At 42.1% G+C, this 17,172-nt stretch overlaps 1 protein-coding gene across 3 annotated transcripts in view; it reads left to right on the forward strand.

Annotated features, from left to right (window-relative positions):
* The window catches only part of LOC117401393 (guanine nucleotide-binding protein G(I)/G(S)/G(O) subunit gamma-7), a 68,652-nt gene extending 58,157 nt beyond the window's left edge, over positions 1–10,495 (forward strand). For all 3 annotated transcript variants that reach the window (XM_059013816.1, XM_034912342.2, XM_034912341.2), the window contains 2 exons: positions 2,520–2,640; positions 3,703–10,495. In XM_059013816.1, coding sequence (XP_058869799.1) covers positions 2,560–2,640; positions 3,703–3,828 — 207 coding nt within the window. In that variant the 5' untranslated portion in view covers positions 2,520–2,559 and the 3' untranslated portion in view covers positions 3,829–10,495. The remainder of the gene's footprint in view (positions 1–2,519; positions 2,641–3,702) is intronic.
* Positions 10,496–17,172: the final 6,677 nt, after the last annotated feature.

Raw genomic sequence — 17,172 nt, forward strand, 5'->3', positions numbered from 1 at the left:
CAAACAAACTTGTTTCTCTTACAAAACACATGCATGCAGTAATACAAGGTCAACTCAAGCCAACCTACTTGTTCACGATCCTGTTATCTGCAGTATAATATTAATACTACAAGGCCGTAGATATGTATTTCAGAGGACCCTTGTATTAAAACACTGTGCACAAAAAAGCCAGTACATTGTGCCTGCTTTCCACTGCAGCGTAAGGTGTGATCCTTGTTTTACGTTTGTACGTTGTGAGAGATGCACAGGCTCATTATGCATCCAGGTCACAGACAGTTATCTCTGACAGTTCTGTATTAACCTCCTTGATCTCCCTTTGTGAAAGACACTTATCTAACCCTGCAAAGAGGAGACGGAATGTTCAGGCCACGGATTAATTACATTGAGCTTGTCTTGCTGCTGGAGAGCAGCCCGAGGCTGTGTGTGCCGCCTTCTGAGGCATGGCATTGTGAGTGAGTAGCTGAACACAGTGTGCTTAGGGCTGGTTATGCATTGTCCACTTCACATTAATGGGCTGCCATGTCCACACCCAGGCCTCAGAACTTTATTGTCAGTACCTGTTTCTCAGAAGCAGCATCCCTGTCTGTACATCAACAAGGCTTGCATTAGCAGCCACACCATAAGAACAACTCGATGGGTTGGGACATCTTTACAGGTGTGAATCACGATAGCTGTGAGAGTCCTGATGGGATACTTGTAAGATGCATAATTGGATCAAATGATGAGGGGCTATTTTGTTAAAAGACAAACAGCTTATGAATTACAGAGAGTATTTATTCATGCCAATTTATAAAACACACTTATTCTTCATTCAAAAACCACATGGTGAATTGTAATGAGCTCTGTTGTGATTCTGGTCTTGTATCGCGATACAAAGGATTTGTACCTCTATTACGATATGATACATCCTGTGAAGAAAGGATCCCGATTCCTGGATACACGATAAATCTCTATATTCCCTGAGTGTTAAGTTTGCACATTTGCATTGAATGCTTTGTAAATATGGGCTGCTGTGTTTTCTTTCCCTTCATTTTAAATATTAATTAAATGTGTCTGGGCTCCCCTTGCTTTCTTTGCCTGACAGAGAGACTCCCTTTCCAGTTGGAACTCCATTTAAAGTAGTTGTAGCGATAAAAAATATATATATATTTTGCATTTCCATTCACTATATACTTTAGGTCTCCAATGTGCAGTTTGAAAGAAACACGTATAACATGGGTTTTCATTTTAAAACTCTTACTACACTCGGTTAATGAGATTTCTGTTTGCAAACCTTGCTTTTAGCGAGTGCCACACTTGGTGACTTCTCCAGTGTGTTGGAATAAACAGGCTTTACATGTTAGTGTTGTTTTTGCAGGATATACTGTAGGGGGTTGGTGTGCCTGTTGCAGATAGAGAGAGACCCCTGGTACTGTGAGTTCTTTGTAAAGTCAAGATGATTATAAAGCATAATCAGAGACTGTCTAGGTCGACAGTGCATCATTACACAATACTGGCACAGCTCTGTGCAATTAAAAAGATATCGTCTGATTGATAAATGCTCCTCCAGACATGAACAAACCTCCAAAAACCAAACAAAAGATCTATGTTTAGTCGTTGGGCGTGTGCAGAAGAAAGAGAACATCAAACCCTTTGTGATCGCGTAATACAGAAGTGCCCCAGGCTGCAGCAGGAAACCAGCACAGGCACACAATCATATCATTACAGGTTCATTACAGCAAATAAATCCGGATTAAAATCAGAAGACGTCCAGGGGGAAAAACGGGCAGCATTCAGGTACACAGCTACTCTGTAAACACAAAGCTGCTCTTATAGAAGTCTGTAAACAGTTTTCAAGAGGTAAATTTGGATCCGGGAATAGAAGTTCCACCAAAACACTACAATAATGCATGCATTTAACCAGGCGTGGGCAATTCTGAGTGTCAAGAGCAATGCATTGTACTGACATTGGGATTATCGTCCTACAGTATAACCTCAAAGTTACGGAAACATAGGAAATCACGGGTGTTAATTAGACTTAATGAACAGTTAGCATCTTTTAACATAAGGAATAATAATGAAAAAAACATAAAATAAGTATTTAATCCTTTTAACTACAAGGGACATACGTGTTCTACAAATACAAAATAATGCTAACTTTCTTATTTTTGAAACGAGGTGAACGGATCAGGGTTTAAAATGTACTGACAGGTTGGATCTGGTCATCCGAATGGTCAGTTTCCTCCTCGTGATGCTTGAGTCGCTCGCAAATGTATTGTAAGAAGAAACCGTTTGAACAACCACTCAATTCCTTGTGTCCCTTAAGGGGTTAACTGTGTTAAAATCCACAGTGTCTTCAAGTATTTTACATGTTGCTGTGACGGCGTGTTTAATTAATCACATTAACTCATTTGAATTTGACAGACTAAAAAAAGAATGCAGTATGAATGCAAAAAACAGGAATTATCCGGATTAATCTTTGGTGCTGCTTGCTGTGTATCTGTCTGAGTTACATTGACTTTCATTCTGTCTCTCTTTAGTGTTTTCTCTACCGCTGGAGCCTGGAACTGATGGCAGAGAATGTCAACGAATAATAATATAGCACAGGCCAGGAAACTGGTGGAGCAACTCCGCATTGAAGCAGGGACTGAGCGCATCAAGGTGAGGGGACTGTGAGGGGAGGGCTCCACCCCAATCACAGTGCATACAAACCAATCATACACCACCTGCATCGGAGCTAGCCAATCATACACCATCTGCATCGGAGCTAGCCAATCATATACCACCTGCATCGGAGCTAGCCAATCATATACCACCTGCATCGGAGCTAACCAATCATACACCACCTGCATCGGAGCTAGCCAATCATACACCACCTGCATCGGAGCTAGCCAATCATATACCACCTGCATCGGACCTAACCAATCATACACCACCTGCATCGGAGCTAGCCAATCATACACCACCTGCATCGGAGCTAGCCAATCATACACCACCTGCATCGGAGCTAACCAATCATACACCACCTGCATCGGAGCTAGCCAATCATACACCACCTGCATCAGAGCTAGCCAATCATACACCACCTGCATCAGAGCTAGCCAATCATACACCACCTGCATCTGAGCTAGCCAATCATACACCACCTGCATCTGAGCTAGCCAATCATACACCACCTGCATCATCCACCCCAAATTTGTTCCCATCTCCTTTTACGGATCAAGGTTTTGGTTCATCTCAGAGTTTGCTAATCCTAATCCATTGTTTAATAATTGCATGTTAAATGCTTTTTAATGAAATGGAATACCACACTTGGCGCACCATTGTGAAGTAAGTTCATATGAAGGCACATTTTCAATATATTATATCTAAAGCCAGTAAGATGCTGCCCCTCGGAATAATATTGTAACAGCTCCTTCCTCCTTCTAGTTGTTTTATTCCTCTCGGAGAATGTGTCTTTGCTTCTAAATGTGGCCCCCAGTTTTAGCACTGGCACTCGGAGTGCAGGGTGGGCTGTGGAAGCGCGGCTCCAATCCCACTGGAGGTGAGCTGCCGATCTCTGAGGGGACCCAGAGGGAGCCACGCTCTGACGTTAGCGTTCACGCAGGGTTAGGGAACAAAGCAGACAGGTGGGAAAGAAGGACGTTGGCTTGAGAGCAGGTCAGTGGGTTGCTGTTCGAATTGCATTGAGAAACTAACGGGCTGCTCTTATGATTGGCCCAGGTGTCGAAGGCGGCAGCGGACCTGATGAATTACTGCGAGCAGCACGCTCGTAACGACCCCCTGCTGGTAGGCGTGCCCACCTCCGAAAACCCCTTCAAGGACAAGAAGCCTTGCATCATCCTATAGCTCCGCCCCTGACCACGCCCCCGAGGCGGGCTCTGGGGATCTCCAATCAAGACCAACTGCAGCAACAACACAAGTCATTGGACGAAGGGAAAATATCACTTTATGTTGAGTTTCGATAGTGGGAATCTAAACACACACACAAATATATAATAATACAATTTGCTGAAAAGGTGAAGGTGTGTTTTGGGAAATCAAACGGGTTCATGTTAGTGCTAGAAAAGGATAAATAAAATGAGGGCGGGTCGTTTTTCTTTTTTAAAGTGAAAATATTCCGATGATAATTTTTAAAAAGCATGTGGTTTTTCAGCTGGGGGCGGTGCTGATCCAGGAAGTTGTTTCGTTCCGATCAGGGCCAAGTGGGGGAAGAACCCTCCTTATCGCAGAGCTAGTTGGGTCAGATTATGATTTGGTTGCTTCGCGTTCAGTTCTTTTCTCCGTTAGTTTGTTTTGCACGTAGCTTTTTTGTGAAAGTGTATTGCCAAACTGTCGAAGATGCAGCATCCCTTTTTAAAAGGAACTTGAGAGAGTGGTAACACGTTGCAGCGTGCGCCTCTGGAAGTCATGGCAGTCACTGCTTCTGTGCTCTAAAGAGTCACACACTAATTCAAATGGAATCAACCCCTTTTTAATATATATGTGATGGTAATAAGAATAATAATGATAATCCCTAAGAGAAAAACAAAAGCCGAAACTTAAAAACCTGAATTGACTCGACGAGGTGCTTTCTGTAAAGTGCTGCCTGTATCATAACACCTTATATCTTGTGAAGGATGAAACTGGGGTTAGTTTTATATTTGACTAGTTTTTTAGTTGTTGGATGTAACGCAGTGAAATCCGCATTCATCATAATCAATATTATGCTGTTTTTATTATGCTATTGATTCAAGCAGATGGTACCCTCTAGTCCTGTTGATATATACTGGATTTTTATGTATTTTTTAAGCAGTTTTTGGAACCCCCCCCCCCACAGACACAGACACACACACACACACACACACAAAGTGCAATTCAGTGCTGAGTGCATTTAGCAGTTTGAAACCTTTCCCCTCTGGTCTGCCATTCCAGTTCCAGCCCAAATCAAACCAGAAGTCATTTCAACATGATGCTATTAGGGGGGCCCTTTTGAAATGAGTTCTGGTGGTTCTTAACAAGACCTTAATGGGCAGGAGCCCCACGTCATAAAACCAGCATCGCAGTCCTAGGCATGGTGACGAGACCGGGGGGGGGGGGGGGGGTGCACTAAAACCAGCAGCACAGCGGGCATGGATAGGCTGTCTGAAAAGCTGATGATTGCAGTGGGAATGAACTACCCTCCCATACCCTGACAGGTGGGGCAGCAGCGTGGGGGCTAAAGTTTTTTTTTTTCTTCTCTTGAGCACAATGAAAAAGTCGTGCTTAGTTGCCCAGTTCAAATTTGAATTCTTTCATTTGCAAAGCAAAATATGCCGTCACCCATTTATTCCCCTCGCTATGTGCTTCATGCCACGCTCCGCTGCAGCTCTGACGTGAAGACCATCAAATATTAAAGCATCAAGCGACTTTTTTTTTACTGCAGAGACTTCCGTCCTCAAGCCTCTGCAGTAATTAAACTCCACCAAAAAAATAATAATAATAATAACAATTAAATCCCCGTTTTCTGTTTTTCAAGTCCCACTGTTTCATTGTAGATAATAATTGTTCTTAAAGTGTAAAAGCTTACCTGACAGATGCTGCTCGGACCGAGGGTTGCTGTTCCCGATAGCAGGATGTTCAGAGTCATAATGAAGACTGAAATGTGTTTCGTTTATTCATAACAAGGCTGCCACTGATCTGCAGGTATTCAGGTGTAAGTGAGTCTGCTTCCCAAGACAACAGTTCACATAAGAAAGCTGCACAGACACAGGTTGAATCCCACATATCTCCCAGTTAGTAGTAAGGATGATACATTTATAACCATGTAACACTATGTTATAGCATACCATAGCGATTTCATTTATATAGCGTGCTATAGTGCAAGAACCCTAGAGCGCTTTACAAAAAAATAAACAGCAAACCAAAAGAGCTCCAAACAGTGAAAGGCCAAATCAAAAAGATATGTATTGAGCTTTGATTTCAAAACAATATCGACAGACTCCAGATATAATTTGGAAGTGAGTTCCAAAGTGAAGGAGCTTGACAACTTAAAGCCCCTGAAACGATTTTCAATGGAGTTCTTGGAATATCCAAGAGGCCACTGTTCTGTCGATCTCAAAGCGTGGTTTATAGGGAGTAAGAACCATGGATAGCCTTTTAAGTGAAAAGCAGTGTTTGAATGCACTGCTTCACGAGAAGCCAACGTAGTGACCTTAAAACTGGGGAAATATGGCAAATAGATTTAGTGTGTGTCAGTGTTCTTGCAGAGGCATTTTATATGAGCTGCAACCTGTTCAATGAGGCATCAGAGAGACCAGCAAGGAATTACAATAATCAGCCCTGGAGGTACCAGATGCATTTCTGCAATGCCTCTCCAGACCAGCATTTCAAGAAGATTTCTATGTAAGACAGTCATTATAAATGGAAAGTCATTTGTGGCAAGCAAGACCGTGTACAGCTTTGTTTCAGTGGGGCCGTTGATGTACCTCAAAGGTATAAGGACACTCAGAGACCTCATTGTACCTTTGAAGACACTGCTGAAGACTTCTAGTCGAGATGCTTGTCAAGGAATTGTACTGTGCGTTTGTTATAGTGTTTAATAAGAATTCAGTGTTTTAAAGTTGTGTTTAAATGGGTTAGTGCCAGGCAGTAGAGAGGAAGTTCCACAATGCGGTGTACAGGAGTAGTGACTGAAACCTGCTGAGTTAAGGTGCTGACAGGTACAGAACTTGTGGACAGATCCCTGAGATATACTGGAGCCATGATATACACTAAACAGCGTTTTCAATTTAAAAGCCAGTAAGAGCCACGTATCATATAAATACCAGCATAATAATCAATCCTATTCTATTCTCTTTGGGGTTTGCATTATTATTATTATTATTATTATTATTATTATTATTAGTAATATTAGTATTATTAGTATTATTATTAGTATTTGGAAATTTGGTCCTTAGTAAAAAAAGGGATAGTGCATCTTAAAGAAAACTGCCAAAACTCTGTTTTTAGGTTTTTTGTTTGTTTGTTTTTCTAAAGTGACTTCTAAGTGTTCAAATGAGTAGTTGTATTGCTCAATGTATTTTTTTCATGACAACTTTTCATCCTTAATTCGCCACTTCCAAAAGCCCTTTTAAAAAATGCCAAGTCAAGCTTCTAAGAACCATTTCAAAACTTTACTGGGGAAAAAAAAGTACATGTTAATGCATTGAGGGCTCAATCTAGAGGGGAACGAATTGGAACATTCAGACTGATGACATCACATTGGAACGCCCAATCACAGTCCAGATACCAGGTCTGTCATCGGCAGCCTGAGAGAGTAGGCAGCAGGCTTCATTTTCAATGAAGTTAAGTAGTTAAGAGTGCCGAAATGCATTGCCATTTTATTGTAAAGTTTTTATTTTATTTTATTCTTTTAAAAAAAAATGCTGTAAAAACTTTGAAAAATTGAATTTTTAGCAATCCTCACTATCGTGTTGTCACACTGTACAGTATTTGTAAAATAAATAAGGGGGAACCACTTTCTATAGTAAAAGAAACACTTACCATTGCTTTACCTACACTGTAGATGGCCTTTTTATAAAAAAGAAACCACTATGTATGGATTCTCTGAAATGGAATAGTTACCTTTTACTATACTGGAGATCATTTATTGTGAATTGTTCTGTTTTGTAATTCTACCACTTGGTGCGTCTGTGAGGGGTAAGCAGTTCATTTGATAAAGCTGGGAAAGAATTCGACAAAAGTGTGGAAGGCAGTGGGGTTTGAGGAGCTCAGTGGTTAGAGAAAGAAAGCGCTGGGCTGCGGTGTGGAAGGCATTGGGGTCTGAGGAGCTCAGTGTTTAGAGTAAGAAAACGCTGGGCTGCAGTGTGGAAGCCAGTGGGGTTTGAGGAGCTCAGTGGTTAAAGAAAGAAAACGCTGGGCTGCAGTGTGGAAGGCAGTGGGGTTTGAGTAGCTCAGTGATTTAAAGAAACAGTGTTAGACAGGTTTTCGCAGCCTTGGTGTACAATGGGCTAATGGATTTGCATCTCCTGCAATTTAGATGAATTGATTTGACCCTTTTTACTTGTAAAGTAAAACAGAGAGAGAGAGGGATAGTCTTCCTGGGTATTATGGTGTTATGTAAGATCCCTTTGCAGTGCTGACTTATCTGTCACTTGAATGCCACGTGGAGGCAGGCTCCACACAGCTAGCCCACATCGTGGCAGATCCCTTTGTTGTGAGCGTGTTCCCGCGTGTTAGCCTGAAAGGGTGTGGGTTTGATAGCGACATAGTATTAAAGCCTGAGAAAGCGTGCTCATCTGTAACTGTAGCTGCACTGGAATCTAATTTTAGATTCCCTTGCATGTTTTCAACAGGCTGCTTCTGTTAACAAAACAAATCTGTCTGCAGTCATTGTGAGCATTCCCCCACGCTGTTGGTGTGAGATCGCCCATCACTCATTTCAAACCCCCACGACCGCTAGTGATTAAGTTCAGAGAGATGGCATTTAGATCCGTTTAGTCAAGCTTCCTCTGCCAGATCATGTCTCCTCTTATCTTTCATTTTTGTAGCCGGAGAAACGGAGCTACAAACACTGTCATCTGATAACATCGCTGCAATGCTGTTTTTAACGTTGCTCCAAATGTCAAATAATACTGATATTTAGCCCGGTGCTACTAAACAGGTGTATCACACATCATACAATACTTTGCCACCCTGTAAAAATGCCTCTTCTTTTCTGGATGTATCCTAGTCTTAAGTACCCCTCACAGTCTAGTTTTTTCTTAAGGACTACATTTAGACAGAACTTGAACTGCAAACCACATGCAACCTGATCCATTTTTGACTAATAGCAATGTACTCTATAGAGGACCTGCCTAAATGCTGCACTGCATTTTGAAGGAGGCATATCTATTAAATGACACTTGGTGGGAGAGAATTCTGGACAGACTCCAGGTCAGGAAAGCTGCACTGTAGGAGTTCAAAGCTTGAAATGACTTCAAACTCTTAAGAGCTTAACCCTTGTACAGCATCTACTGCAGGAGCTGTCGTGTTGCATGCAGGTCAGAATCTAGTTTCATGCAGAGAAACACCGTGCAGTCCAGTCATAGAAAATCAATTAAGAAAATAGCAAACTGGGGTTGCTGCACCTCAGTGGCGTGCGTCATCAGGAAAATGTAATCAAAGCAAACCCAACATACTGGAAAGCTAAACAAACTAGAGCTATGTCATCTGGAGGATAAACTAAAACATGAAGGAAAGTAGCGTGAGATTGAAGCCTTTTATGTAATTATTGACTTTTTAAATGGTAGATCCTCTACATTGTTAACAAACAAAAAGGAAACTCAGTATTTTCCACAGCTGCAGTGTGCAGAGAGGGTCATTTAGGTGCTTTGAGAGGGAAGAGGCTTGTGATCAGGAAACTGAAACTTGCTGTCGATCCACAGCACAGCATAGAGACAGACCTGTTTACCAGAGGAATTCCCCTTGTTGCAAGAGCTGGAAGTAACTGATCTCTCTGTCATGTGGACTGCAAGTAAGAAACATGAGGCAGTCAGGTGCACTGTTGTGTAGGGGAGAAAGATGACAAATGAATACAGCGACTGTGCCAAACTCCAAGTACTGCCGTTGCAGTGTTTAATCTCCTGTGAGTGAGTCATTAAGTAACTTCTGCCCCTGCACAGTGTGGATTTGTGTGTGTACTTGTTGATCCTACAGTAAGCACAGAGCAGTATTGAATCAGAAACCCAAGTGCAGAATGAAATTGCACATTTGAGGACTGGATCTGCATCGTGGGTTTGACCGCTAAGTCGCTGGACAGAATGTTGCACCAAGTAGCTCAGTGGTTAGGAGCACGGGACTGCAGTGCTTTTAAGGACCTGAGTTCTAATGTTTTAAAGTCTTCATTGTTGTTGCTTATCGGAGTAGTGGAAGGCTGTGGCATATATAGCATTTCATTTTCAAATCCTAAATAGACCAGACTCCTCTTCCTCTTTTTCTCATTTTGTCTAACCTCCCCCACGCAGCGCTGCAGTATGACTTACTTAGGTTTGACGGTTGTAAACGGGAAACTGTTCTATGGAAATATATGGTTATTTTCCTTTTAATGCATGATTTTGTAAGGCTATAGGATCTCATGCAGTTTGCTTTGAACCTTGGCCAATGGTTCAAGTTTGTTCTGAAAATGGATTTTGTTTTCTGTTGCAAAAACACACTGCCAAGAAATGAAAAGATGGTTTGGGTTAAGGAGAGCTCCATATTCTAGAATACCAGTGGATTTAACGGGATACTTCTTTTTTTCCATTTCATATTTTTGTGGCGTTGGGAAAGGGAGTTGTGGGGGGGTCGGGTTGGGGGGGGGCCCAGACCATCTTCTATTGTAACTTTCCCTTTTATGAAGAGCAATTCTGTGTATGTAACTGTGTTTTATCTTTTGCCTTGAATAATAATATGAAGAATTCTTGTACTTTTTGTAACGGTTCTTCTTTGATGTGCCATAGCCCATGTTTCTTGCACAGTGTTTTAATATTTTGTGGATTCGCTGTTCTAAAAGTAGAAATAAAAATGGAAACAAAAACATGTTGTCCTTATTTCAAATTGTTTTCCTATTAAACGAATGCCGTGTTCTGCAGATAATGGGCCGGAGTTTGGTCGCTGTCGGACACACACGCAGTATCTGGGAGCCTGAAGCAGTTTCACAACACAGAGTTGGTGTAGCGAGGAATCAGACCTGGGGTCATCAAGTCAAATTCCACTCCCAAACAAGCTGTCGCTACTACTGCAAAATTCTGTGTGTATGCGACAGATCAGCAGTAAACCCAAACACGAGATTAAAAGAGACTTCGGATCCCAGGGAGCAAAGGAAACAGGGATGAGCAACAAAGGCCACTCCAATCCAGTCTAACAATAAGCACTTAAAAATAATCCTTCAAGTATTCATACTTGAGAGATGAAGAATTACAGTGTAACTTTAAACAAATTGGTTATCTGCATGTAGAGACAATGGGGTCGATACATTGGCGGAGATATATATATATATATATATAGATCTGCCACCATTTCAGATCAATGAATACACCTACTTGACAGAATTTGTAACGCTAGCAAGATATTTTTTTAATTGCAAAGTAAAACTCCACTTTCGAATGCAGCTGGAGGTATCTTGTAAAGCAATCTGTATGTATGCTGGATTTCATAGTACCATCCACGTTGCAAATCCCGTGCACACTGGCGTTTTTAATTGGTGAATTGTACTTATTTCATCAGGGGTGGACCGGGGTTGCCCTCCCCTGGAAAACAGCCCCTGTAGACACTGTGTCACCCTGTGCATGCATCAAAATGTAAAATACGAAATAATTTGATGCTATAAGTTTTGAACTTTGAGTTAATTATTAGGTAAGCACACAGGGAATGGATTAGACACTGCCAAGCAGCCCTCCAGTGGTGACTGGGTCTTTACTCCCAATCAGCCAAGCCCAGGCTGAGCCTAGCACCACACTAACAACAACAGCAACATGCCTGTAACCTGGAGACAGCAGCAGCCTTGTTGGGGTTCATCTCTACTGAGAACCAGGCAAGTTGCTAGGCAACACAAGCGCACACACACCAAGCCATCACTTGACAACCACATGGCTGTCTTGTCATGCAGTCAGGAGATACAGTTCAGCACTAAGCTGTGGATGAATATATTATGACTGGTTAGGAAGTAGGTGAGTGCTATATTTAAAGACTACCTTTAACCCCTTAACCCCCAGCCCTGTTTGAAACAGCTGGCTGTCTTGAACCCAGAACAATTGAATGCCATCGCTGGAGTTTAACTTGCATTCGAAATTAATTATGTTTGCATTTCTCTTTTCATTTTGGAATCCAAACGGATTTTTTTTGCAAGAAGCATGCATGTTGCAAACTCATTTTTGATTAGATTTGCATTTTCTTTAAGCATTTTGTATTATAAATGCATCTGAAACAGCAATTGCAGAGTTCAAAGGTGTGCTTCACGAGAATGTCTTTTCTGCCGCGGTGTGTGCATGGGTATTATTCAAGGGAAACAGAAGCCTTTGTGAAATTTAGGTAAAATAACAAGCGGGAAGTTTCCTTTTTCCAGAAGACGGCATGTTGCAGCCAAGGTGTCAGTGGGTGGTACTGCACACATCAGGCCTTTGGCAGCATTTCTTACCTCCTCCAGTAAAACACGCTCCAGGAACTCCTGAGAAGGCAAAGCTTTCCAGGCATCCACGCTTTCTAAGTATGAACCACTGAAACGCCCATCCATGTTCATTTTCTCAAGTACAAAGTATATTATAATGACTGATTTACAGTGTAGGACTGACAGACAGACATGCATCCCTGAATCACTCTGAAAAATGTGAAATAATGTTAATACCAATTTGATCACGAGTAGAAAAGCAGGTGTTATTGGTTTTCTTTTTGTGGTTCTAGGGCTGGCTGTTTTTGAAAGAAAAAAACAAACTTTACTGCAATGGACATCCCATATAAGGCAGTAAGATATTGTCTTCGACTGTTCGTTTATCTCATTTCCAAGAATGAATTCCATCCGCGTTTAGTACGGAAAGCTGGTATGAGGAAAGCAAACGCTGAAGGAGAGGTTTACTGGAAGTAGGAGCAGAGACAGCAGGGGAGGGGGGGTTAGGAATCAGGAAACGGGAGCTCTTCCAAACATTACCAGTACACTATGGGATTTCCACAGGCACATTCTGATCTGCTTCCAGGGATTTTCTACAGTGAAAAGAAACACAAATGTATTTTCTTCACCCCGTAAACATCCCAAATGAATTTTTGTTTTGTTTGGAGACAAAAACGTTGCAGTCGTGTAATATGGGATTTGTCCCAATTCCATTACATCAGAATTCCAGTACATCTTATCCTGTGCTCTCTCATGCATCGAACAAACGGTACAAGATCTGTCCAAATTGCACAATATCCTGTACAACAATCTAATATTATACAATAACAGGCACCCTTCACATGATGCATAATGTATATTGCACTGTAGCCATATAGTCCTTTAGTGCCAGCTCCCTATATCAGGAATAACCCATTTCTGATACTGCATGAAACAGCACCGCTCCTGTTTAATCCACTGTAACTGGAGCATACCGTGCATTCATCTGTGCAAGACTGGGTGCGGAGGGCAGGTGCACCAGACGCTGCAGATTGATGGCATTTTATTGTTGCTGGTTCTTTTTGCACAGACACATGTGTCCTGGTTAGGGATTAGGAGGACAACTGTTTTCAGGGGCCCCAGTGTAAGCTCAACCGTTTTAATCATTTAGGCACAAGCATTTTAAACCTGCATTTTTCGTGCACAGACGAAGGTAACGGACGACAAAACAGATGATAAATTCAGAGAGAAACTCTGATTTTGCATCAGAATACAGTGCAAGTTGTGCATTTATGAATTTGGTACTGGCACAATAAATGTGAATTCACCAGCCTAAAACTATAAATTATATTAATAAGTTATGTGGTGGCCACCTAGTTAAAACAGCAACATATTCAGCATGAAAAGCGTACAAGTGGGCATCCTGCAAGAGCAAGGACCACTTTATCTATCTGAATACTCACAGGTATATTCACCAGCCACAATGTTACAGCTTCATTATAATCCACTTATTAATGCAACTCTGCAACAGAGGGGGCAAACAATGATGAACAACATCGCAATAACAAGAGACCAGTGCAGGCGATTCCCAGAATTCAATTCCTTCTCAAGAACACGTGCTGATTGGGCCCCCATAGTCGTAACCAAAAAACGCCTCATGTACTATAGTAATGTTTTCAACAATAAAGCTGACACTGAGAAGTGCTGCTTGATTTATCCAGTTCTTTCTGTTTGAACAGTCTGTCCTGGTCAGGGTCTGATCCGCCTCTCAGCTGGTCCGAGGCCAGAAGCTCCTTGTTTTGCAGACAGGAAATGTGTGGAATTCGCGGAATGCAGGTGCGGAGCCAGTCCTGTGCGGGACGCTGCAGCCTCAGTGTGGATCAGCCAGTTCTGTGCGGGACGCTGCAGTCTCAGTGTGGATCAGCCAGTTCTGTGCGGGACGCTGCAGCCTCAGTGTGGATCAGCCAGTTCTGTGCGGGACGCTGCAGCCTCAGTGTGGATCAGCCAGTCCTGTGCGGGACGCTGCAGTCTCAGTGTGGATCAGCCAGTTCTGTGCGGGATGCTGCAGCCTCATTGTGGATCAGCCAGTTCTGTGCGGGACGCTGCACCCTCAGTGTGGATCAGCCAGTCCTGTGCGGGACGCTGCAGCCTCAGTGTGGATCAGCCAGTCCTGTGCGGGACGCTGCAGTCTCAGTGTGGATCAGCTAGTTCTGTGCGGGACGCTGCAGTCTCAGTGTGGGTCAGCCAGTCCTGTGCGGGACGCTGCAGCCTCAGTGTGGATCAGATCCCGGGTCTGAGCGGCTGGCTGCCCTGGTGTGTGTAGAGAGGGGTACTGTAGCAGCTCAGAGGCAGGGTTTGAAACTCACACCAACCCTGCATCCAGTCCTGGGTTTCAGAACGACAGAGCTACCTTGACTGTTCATGGTTCGATCACTTTGTTAATTCATGGTTAGGCCATGTTGACATTAATTTGTACAAGTACTATTTTTCTCTGCTTAAGGGCCCATTGTGAATTCACTGTTCTTAATTTTGATTTATTTTTGATGTGTGAGCCAGGAGTTTGACATTAAGTAAATTGTTGTACTGCACCCTGTGTGATAGTCTAGCTGCATATTCAACAATTTGCTAAATGTTTTTGGGTTAGAAAAATCGTTTTATGTGAAACATGATAGTGTAGTGAAGTTTATGATTTTTGTTTTGTTTTTGTTGAATCGTTGCTGTGTCTGTGTATCCAAGGCAGAGCTGCTGTCAGGGAGCTGCACTCTGTACACAGAGCGATTTGTGTTACTGTAGACACTGTTTTTGTTTACAACAACAGTTTCTTGTTTGAACCCTTTCAGTCCTTTCAGTATCTTAGCACCGGATGTTAACACAAGTGGAAATCACGTTGGAACCTCACAGGACCCTTGGGTCCACTCTGAGGTCGTGTAGAAATACATGTAAAAAAAAATGTTGTCATTGTCTCATGTTTACTAATTAAAGGATTGCCTTTTGAATTGCATAACTTCAGTTCGCATTCTACAGCTTGACAAAAATAATTCAGGACTGAAAGGGTTAAAGGTGCTTCCTAAAATGAGAACTGTCATTTATTTGCATGGAGTGGTAAATTAGTTTCAGCTGTATAAGAGTGTGCAGACCCTTCTCTCGGTTTTAAAAGAACATACTCTGGTCTCAAATTAACTTGTAGATGAGAGGGCTCAGAGAGGGTTATCCTAGATCACCATTGGAGACCAAAGTAAGATACAGCTGTACATGGAAATAAGGCCTGTGACCCATTTCCTTCACTGGATCAAGTCACGAGGCAGTTTCTGTTTCAAAGGTGAGACTATAAGAAACTAAGAACACCGCAGCTTGTGCCTCAGTCACAAAAACAAGGCTGCTATGGAGAGAAGATCCATTGCGGATCACTGACTCCTGACAGCTCACAGGCCATATCCTGTTATGTAGGTCACCATACGATCATGGATACATGTGCTGGTCCACATTAATGTTTGGATAAAAGATCAAACTTCAATGAGAACGGTAGAACTTAATACCATCTGTAAGGTGACATTCCTATTCAATCATTTGCACAGGCATCTATCACGATGCGATATAGCAAGTAACGAAAATATGCCGATCGATCCCTGCTGAATGAATCGCTGCACGGAAGTCAGCTGATTAGCCATAATAAAGTGCTCCCACTTGCCAAGTCTCATGTAAATAGCAGGGAGAAGCTACCAGGTATATCTGTATTTCTGGTCAAGACTAGAAGGAATTGCTCTACTTTGCACACTACTGTTTGACACTGCTGTTTTTAGGCACAAACGTAGCTGCAGGATTTTAAATTGGCAACGTTCTCCTAAAAAAAGGGTTTTACTTCTGCCTGGTGCCAAACGACAGTAAGAGTGGAGCCACCCTGCCTGTCCCTGCCTGTCTGGCTGAATCAAGCAGCCCTTCTGTAACTACAGAGCACAAGACAGAGGGGCGTCCAGGCAGCCACCAAACAGCCCTTATGACAGGATTTAAAGAGTCGACATAATAACAGACTGGAAGCCAATTAAAGCTGCAGCACCCCACAATCATATTCCGTTTATTTTAGTGTCTGTCTGCTAAATGTATTTTAGCTTACAGGTTCACTCTATCAGAGTTGATGGGCCAGTTTGTTTACATTCTCTTTTTGTTCTGAATGAGCGAACCTCGAAACCTGCTTGCCGTTTAGACCTGTTTCTGCTGGCACGCGCAGCAGTAGGAGGTTATAAATTACATTTTATATTTGTACTGTGGAGTACCGCTGAATTTCATGTTTTTATCGTGGGGTCACAAGGTAACAACCTTAAAAAGTATTTACAAAACATTATGGAACGTTCCGCCTTTAATTTAGACCATTTATTGTTTTGCAAGCTGCAATGAGACAAAAGAGAACAAACTGTAGTGCTGTATGTACACCACCTGGCTTAATAATAATAATAATAATAATAATAATAATAATAATAATAATAATACATGTTATAGTGATATTTTAATCCTGGATCACTATGACAATATGTGTGTTTCTGGTGGCTTTCAAGCTGCAAGACGTCCTGAGTGGTTTGCAGCTTAGTATCATTATAATTATCATCACCTATTTGATGTTATTTTTAGTGCAATACAGATATAACCTAGTGACTTAGACTTCTGAATTCCTTAGGGGTTTGTAGATCCCCAGCAACAGGGGGTATAGCTAAAACTCTGGTGCAACTAACCTTGGTACGGACATTCCATAGCAAATGTAATTAAGGTCATGGTGAATTACTGGGTGCATGCTGGTTAGGCTGTATCTTAGAGAACACTTGCTCAAAACTGATCTAACTGCATCTAAGTCATTCCTCGTGCTCTATAGATGTTTACAGCAAACTTTATAGAGTCGATGTGGGCTTTTAAAGTTACTCTTTCAACAATGCAGAGCTCTATAGAGCTTTAGGAAAAATATACTCCACTCAACACAAAAGACAGCTTGTGCTAGCCTGGGCAAAACAATTCAACACAAGACCAGTTAAGCTGCACTGTCTTGGGTATTATTGTTGTAGATTTGTTTCCATGTAAAACACTGAAACTGTTTGTTATGTTAAGCCTCTTAGTGCTGAAACTGACGAAATAAGCATAACTATTTA

Source organism: Acipenser ruthenus, chromosome 47, assembly GCF_902713425.1.
Source record: "Acipenser ruthenus chromosome 47, fAciRut3.2 maternal haplotype, whole genome shotgun sequence".
NCBI lineage: Eukaryota > Metazoa > Chordata > Actinopteri > Acipenseriformes > Acipenseridae > Acipenser > Acipenser ruthenus.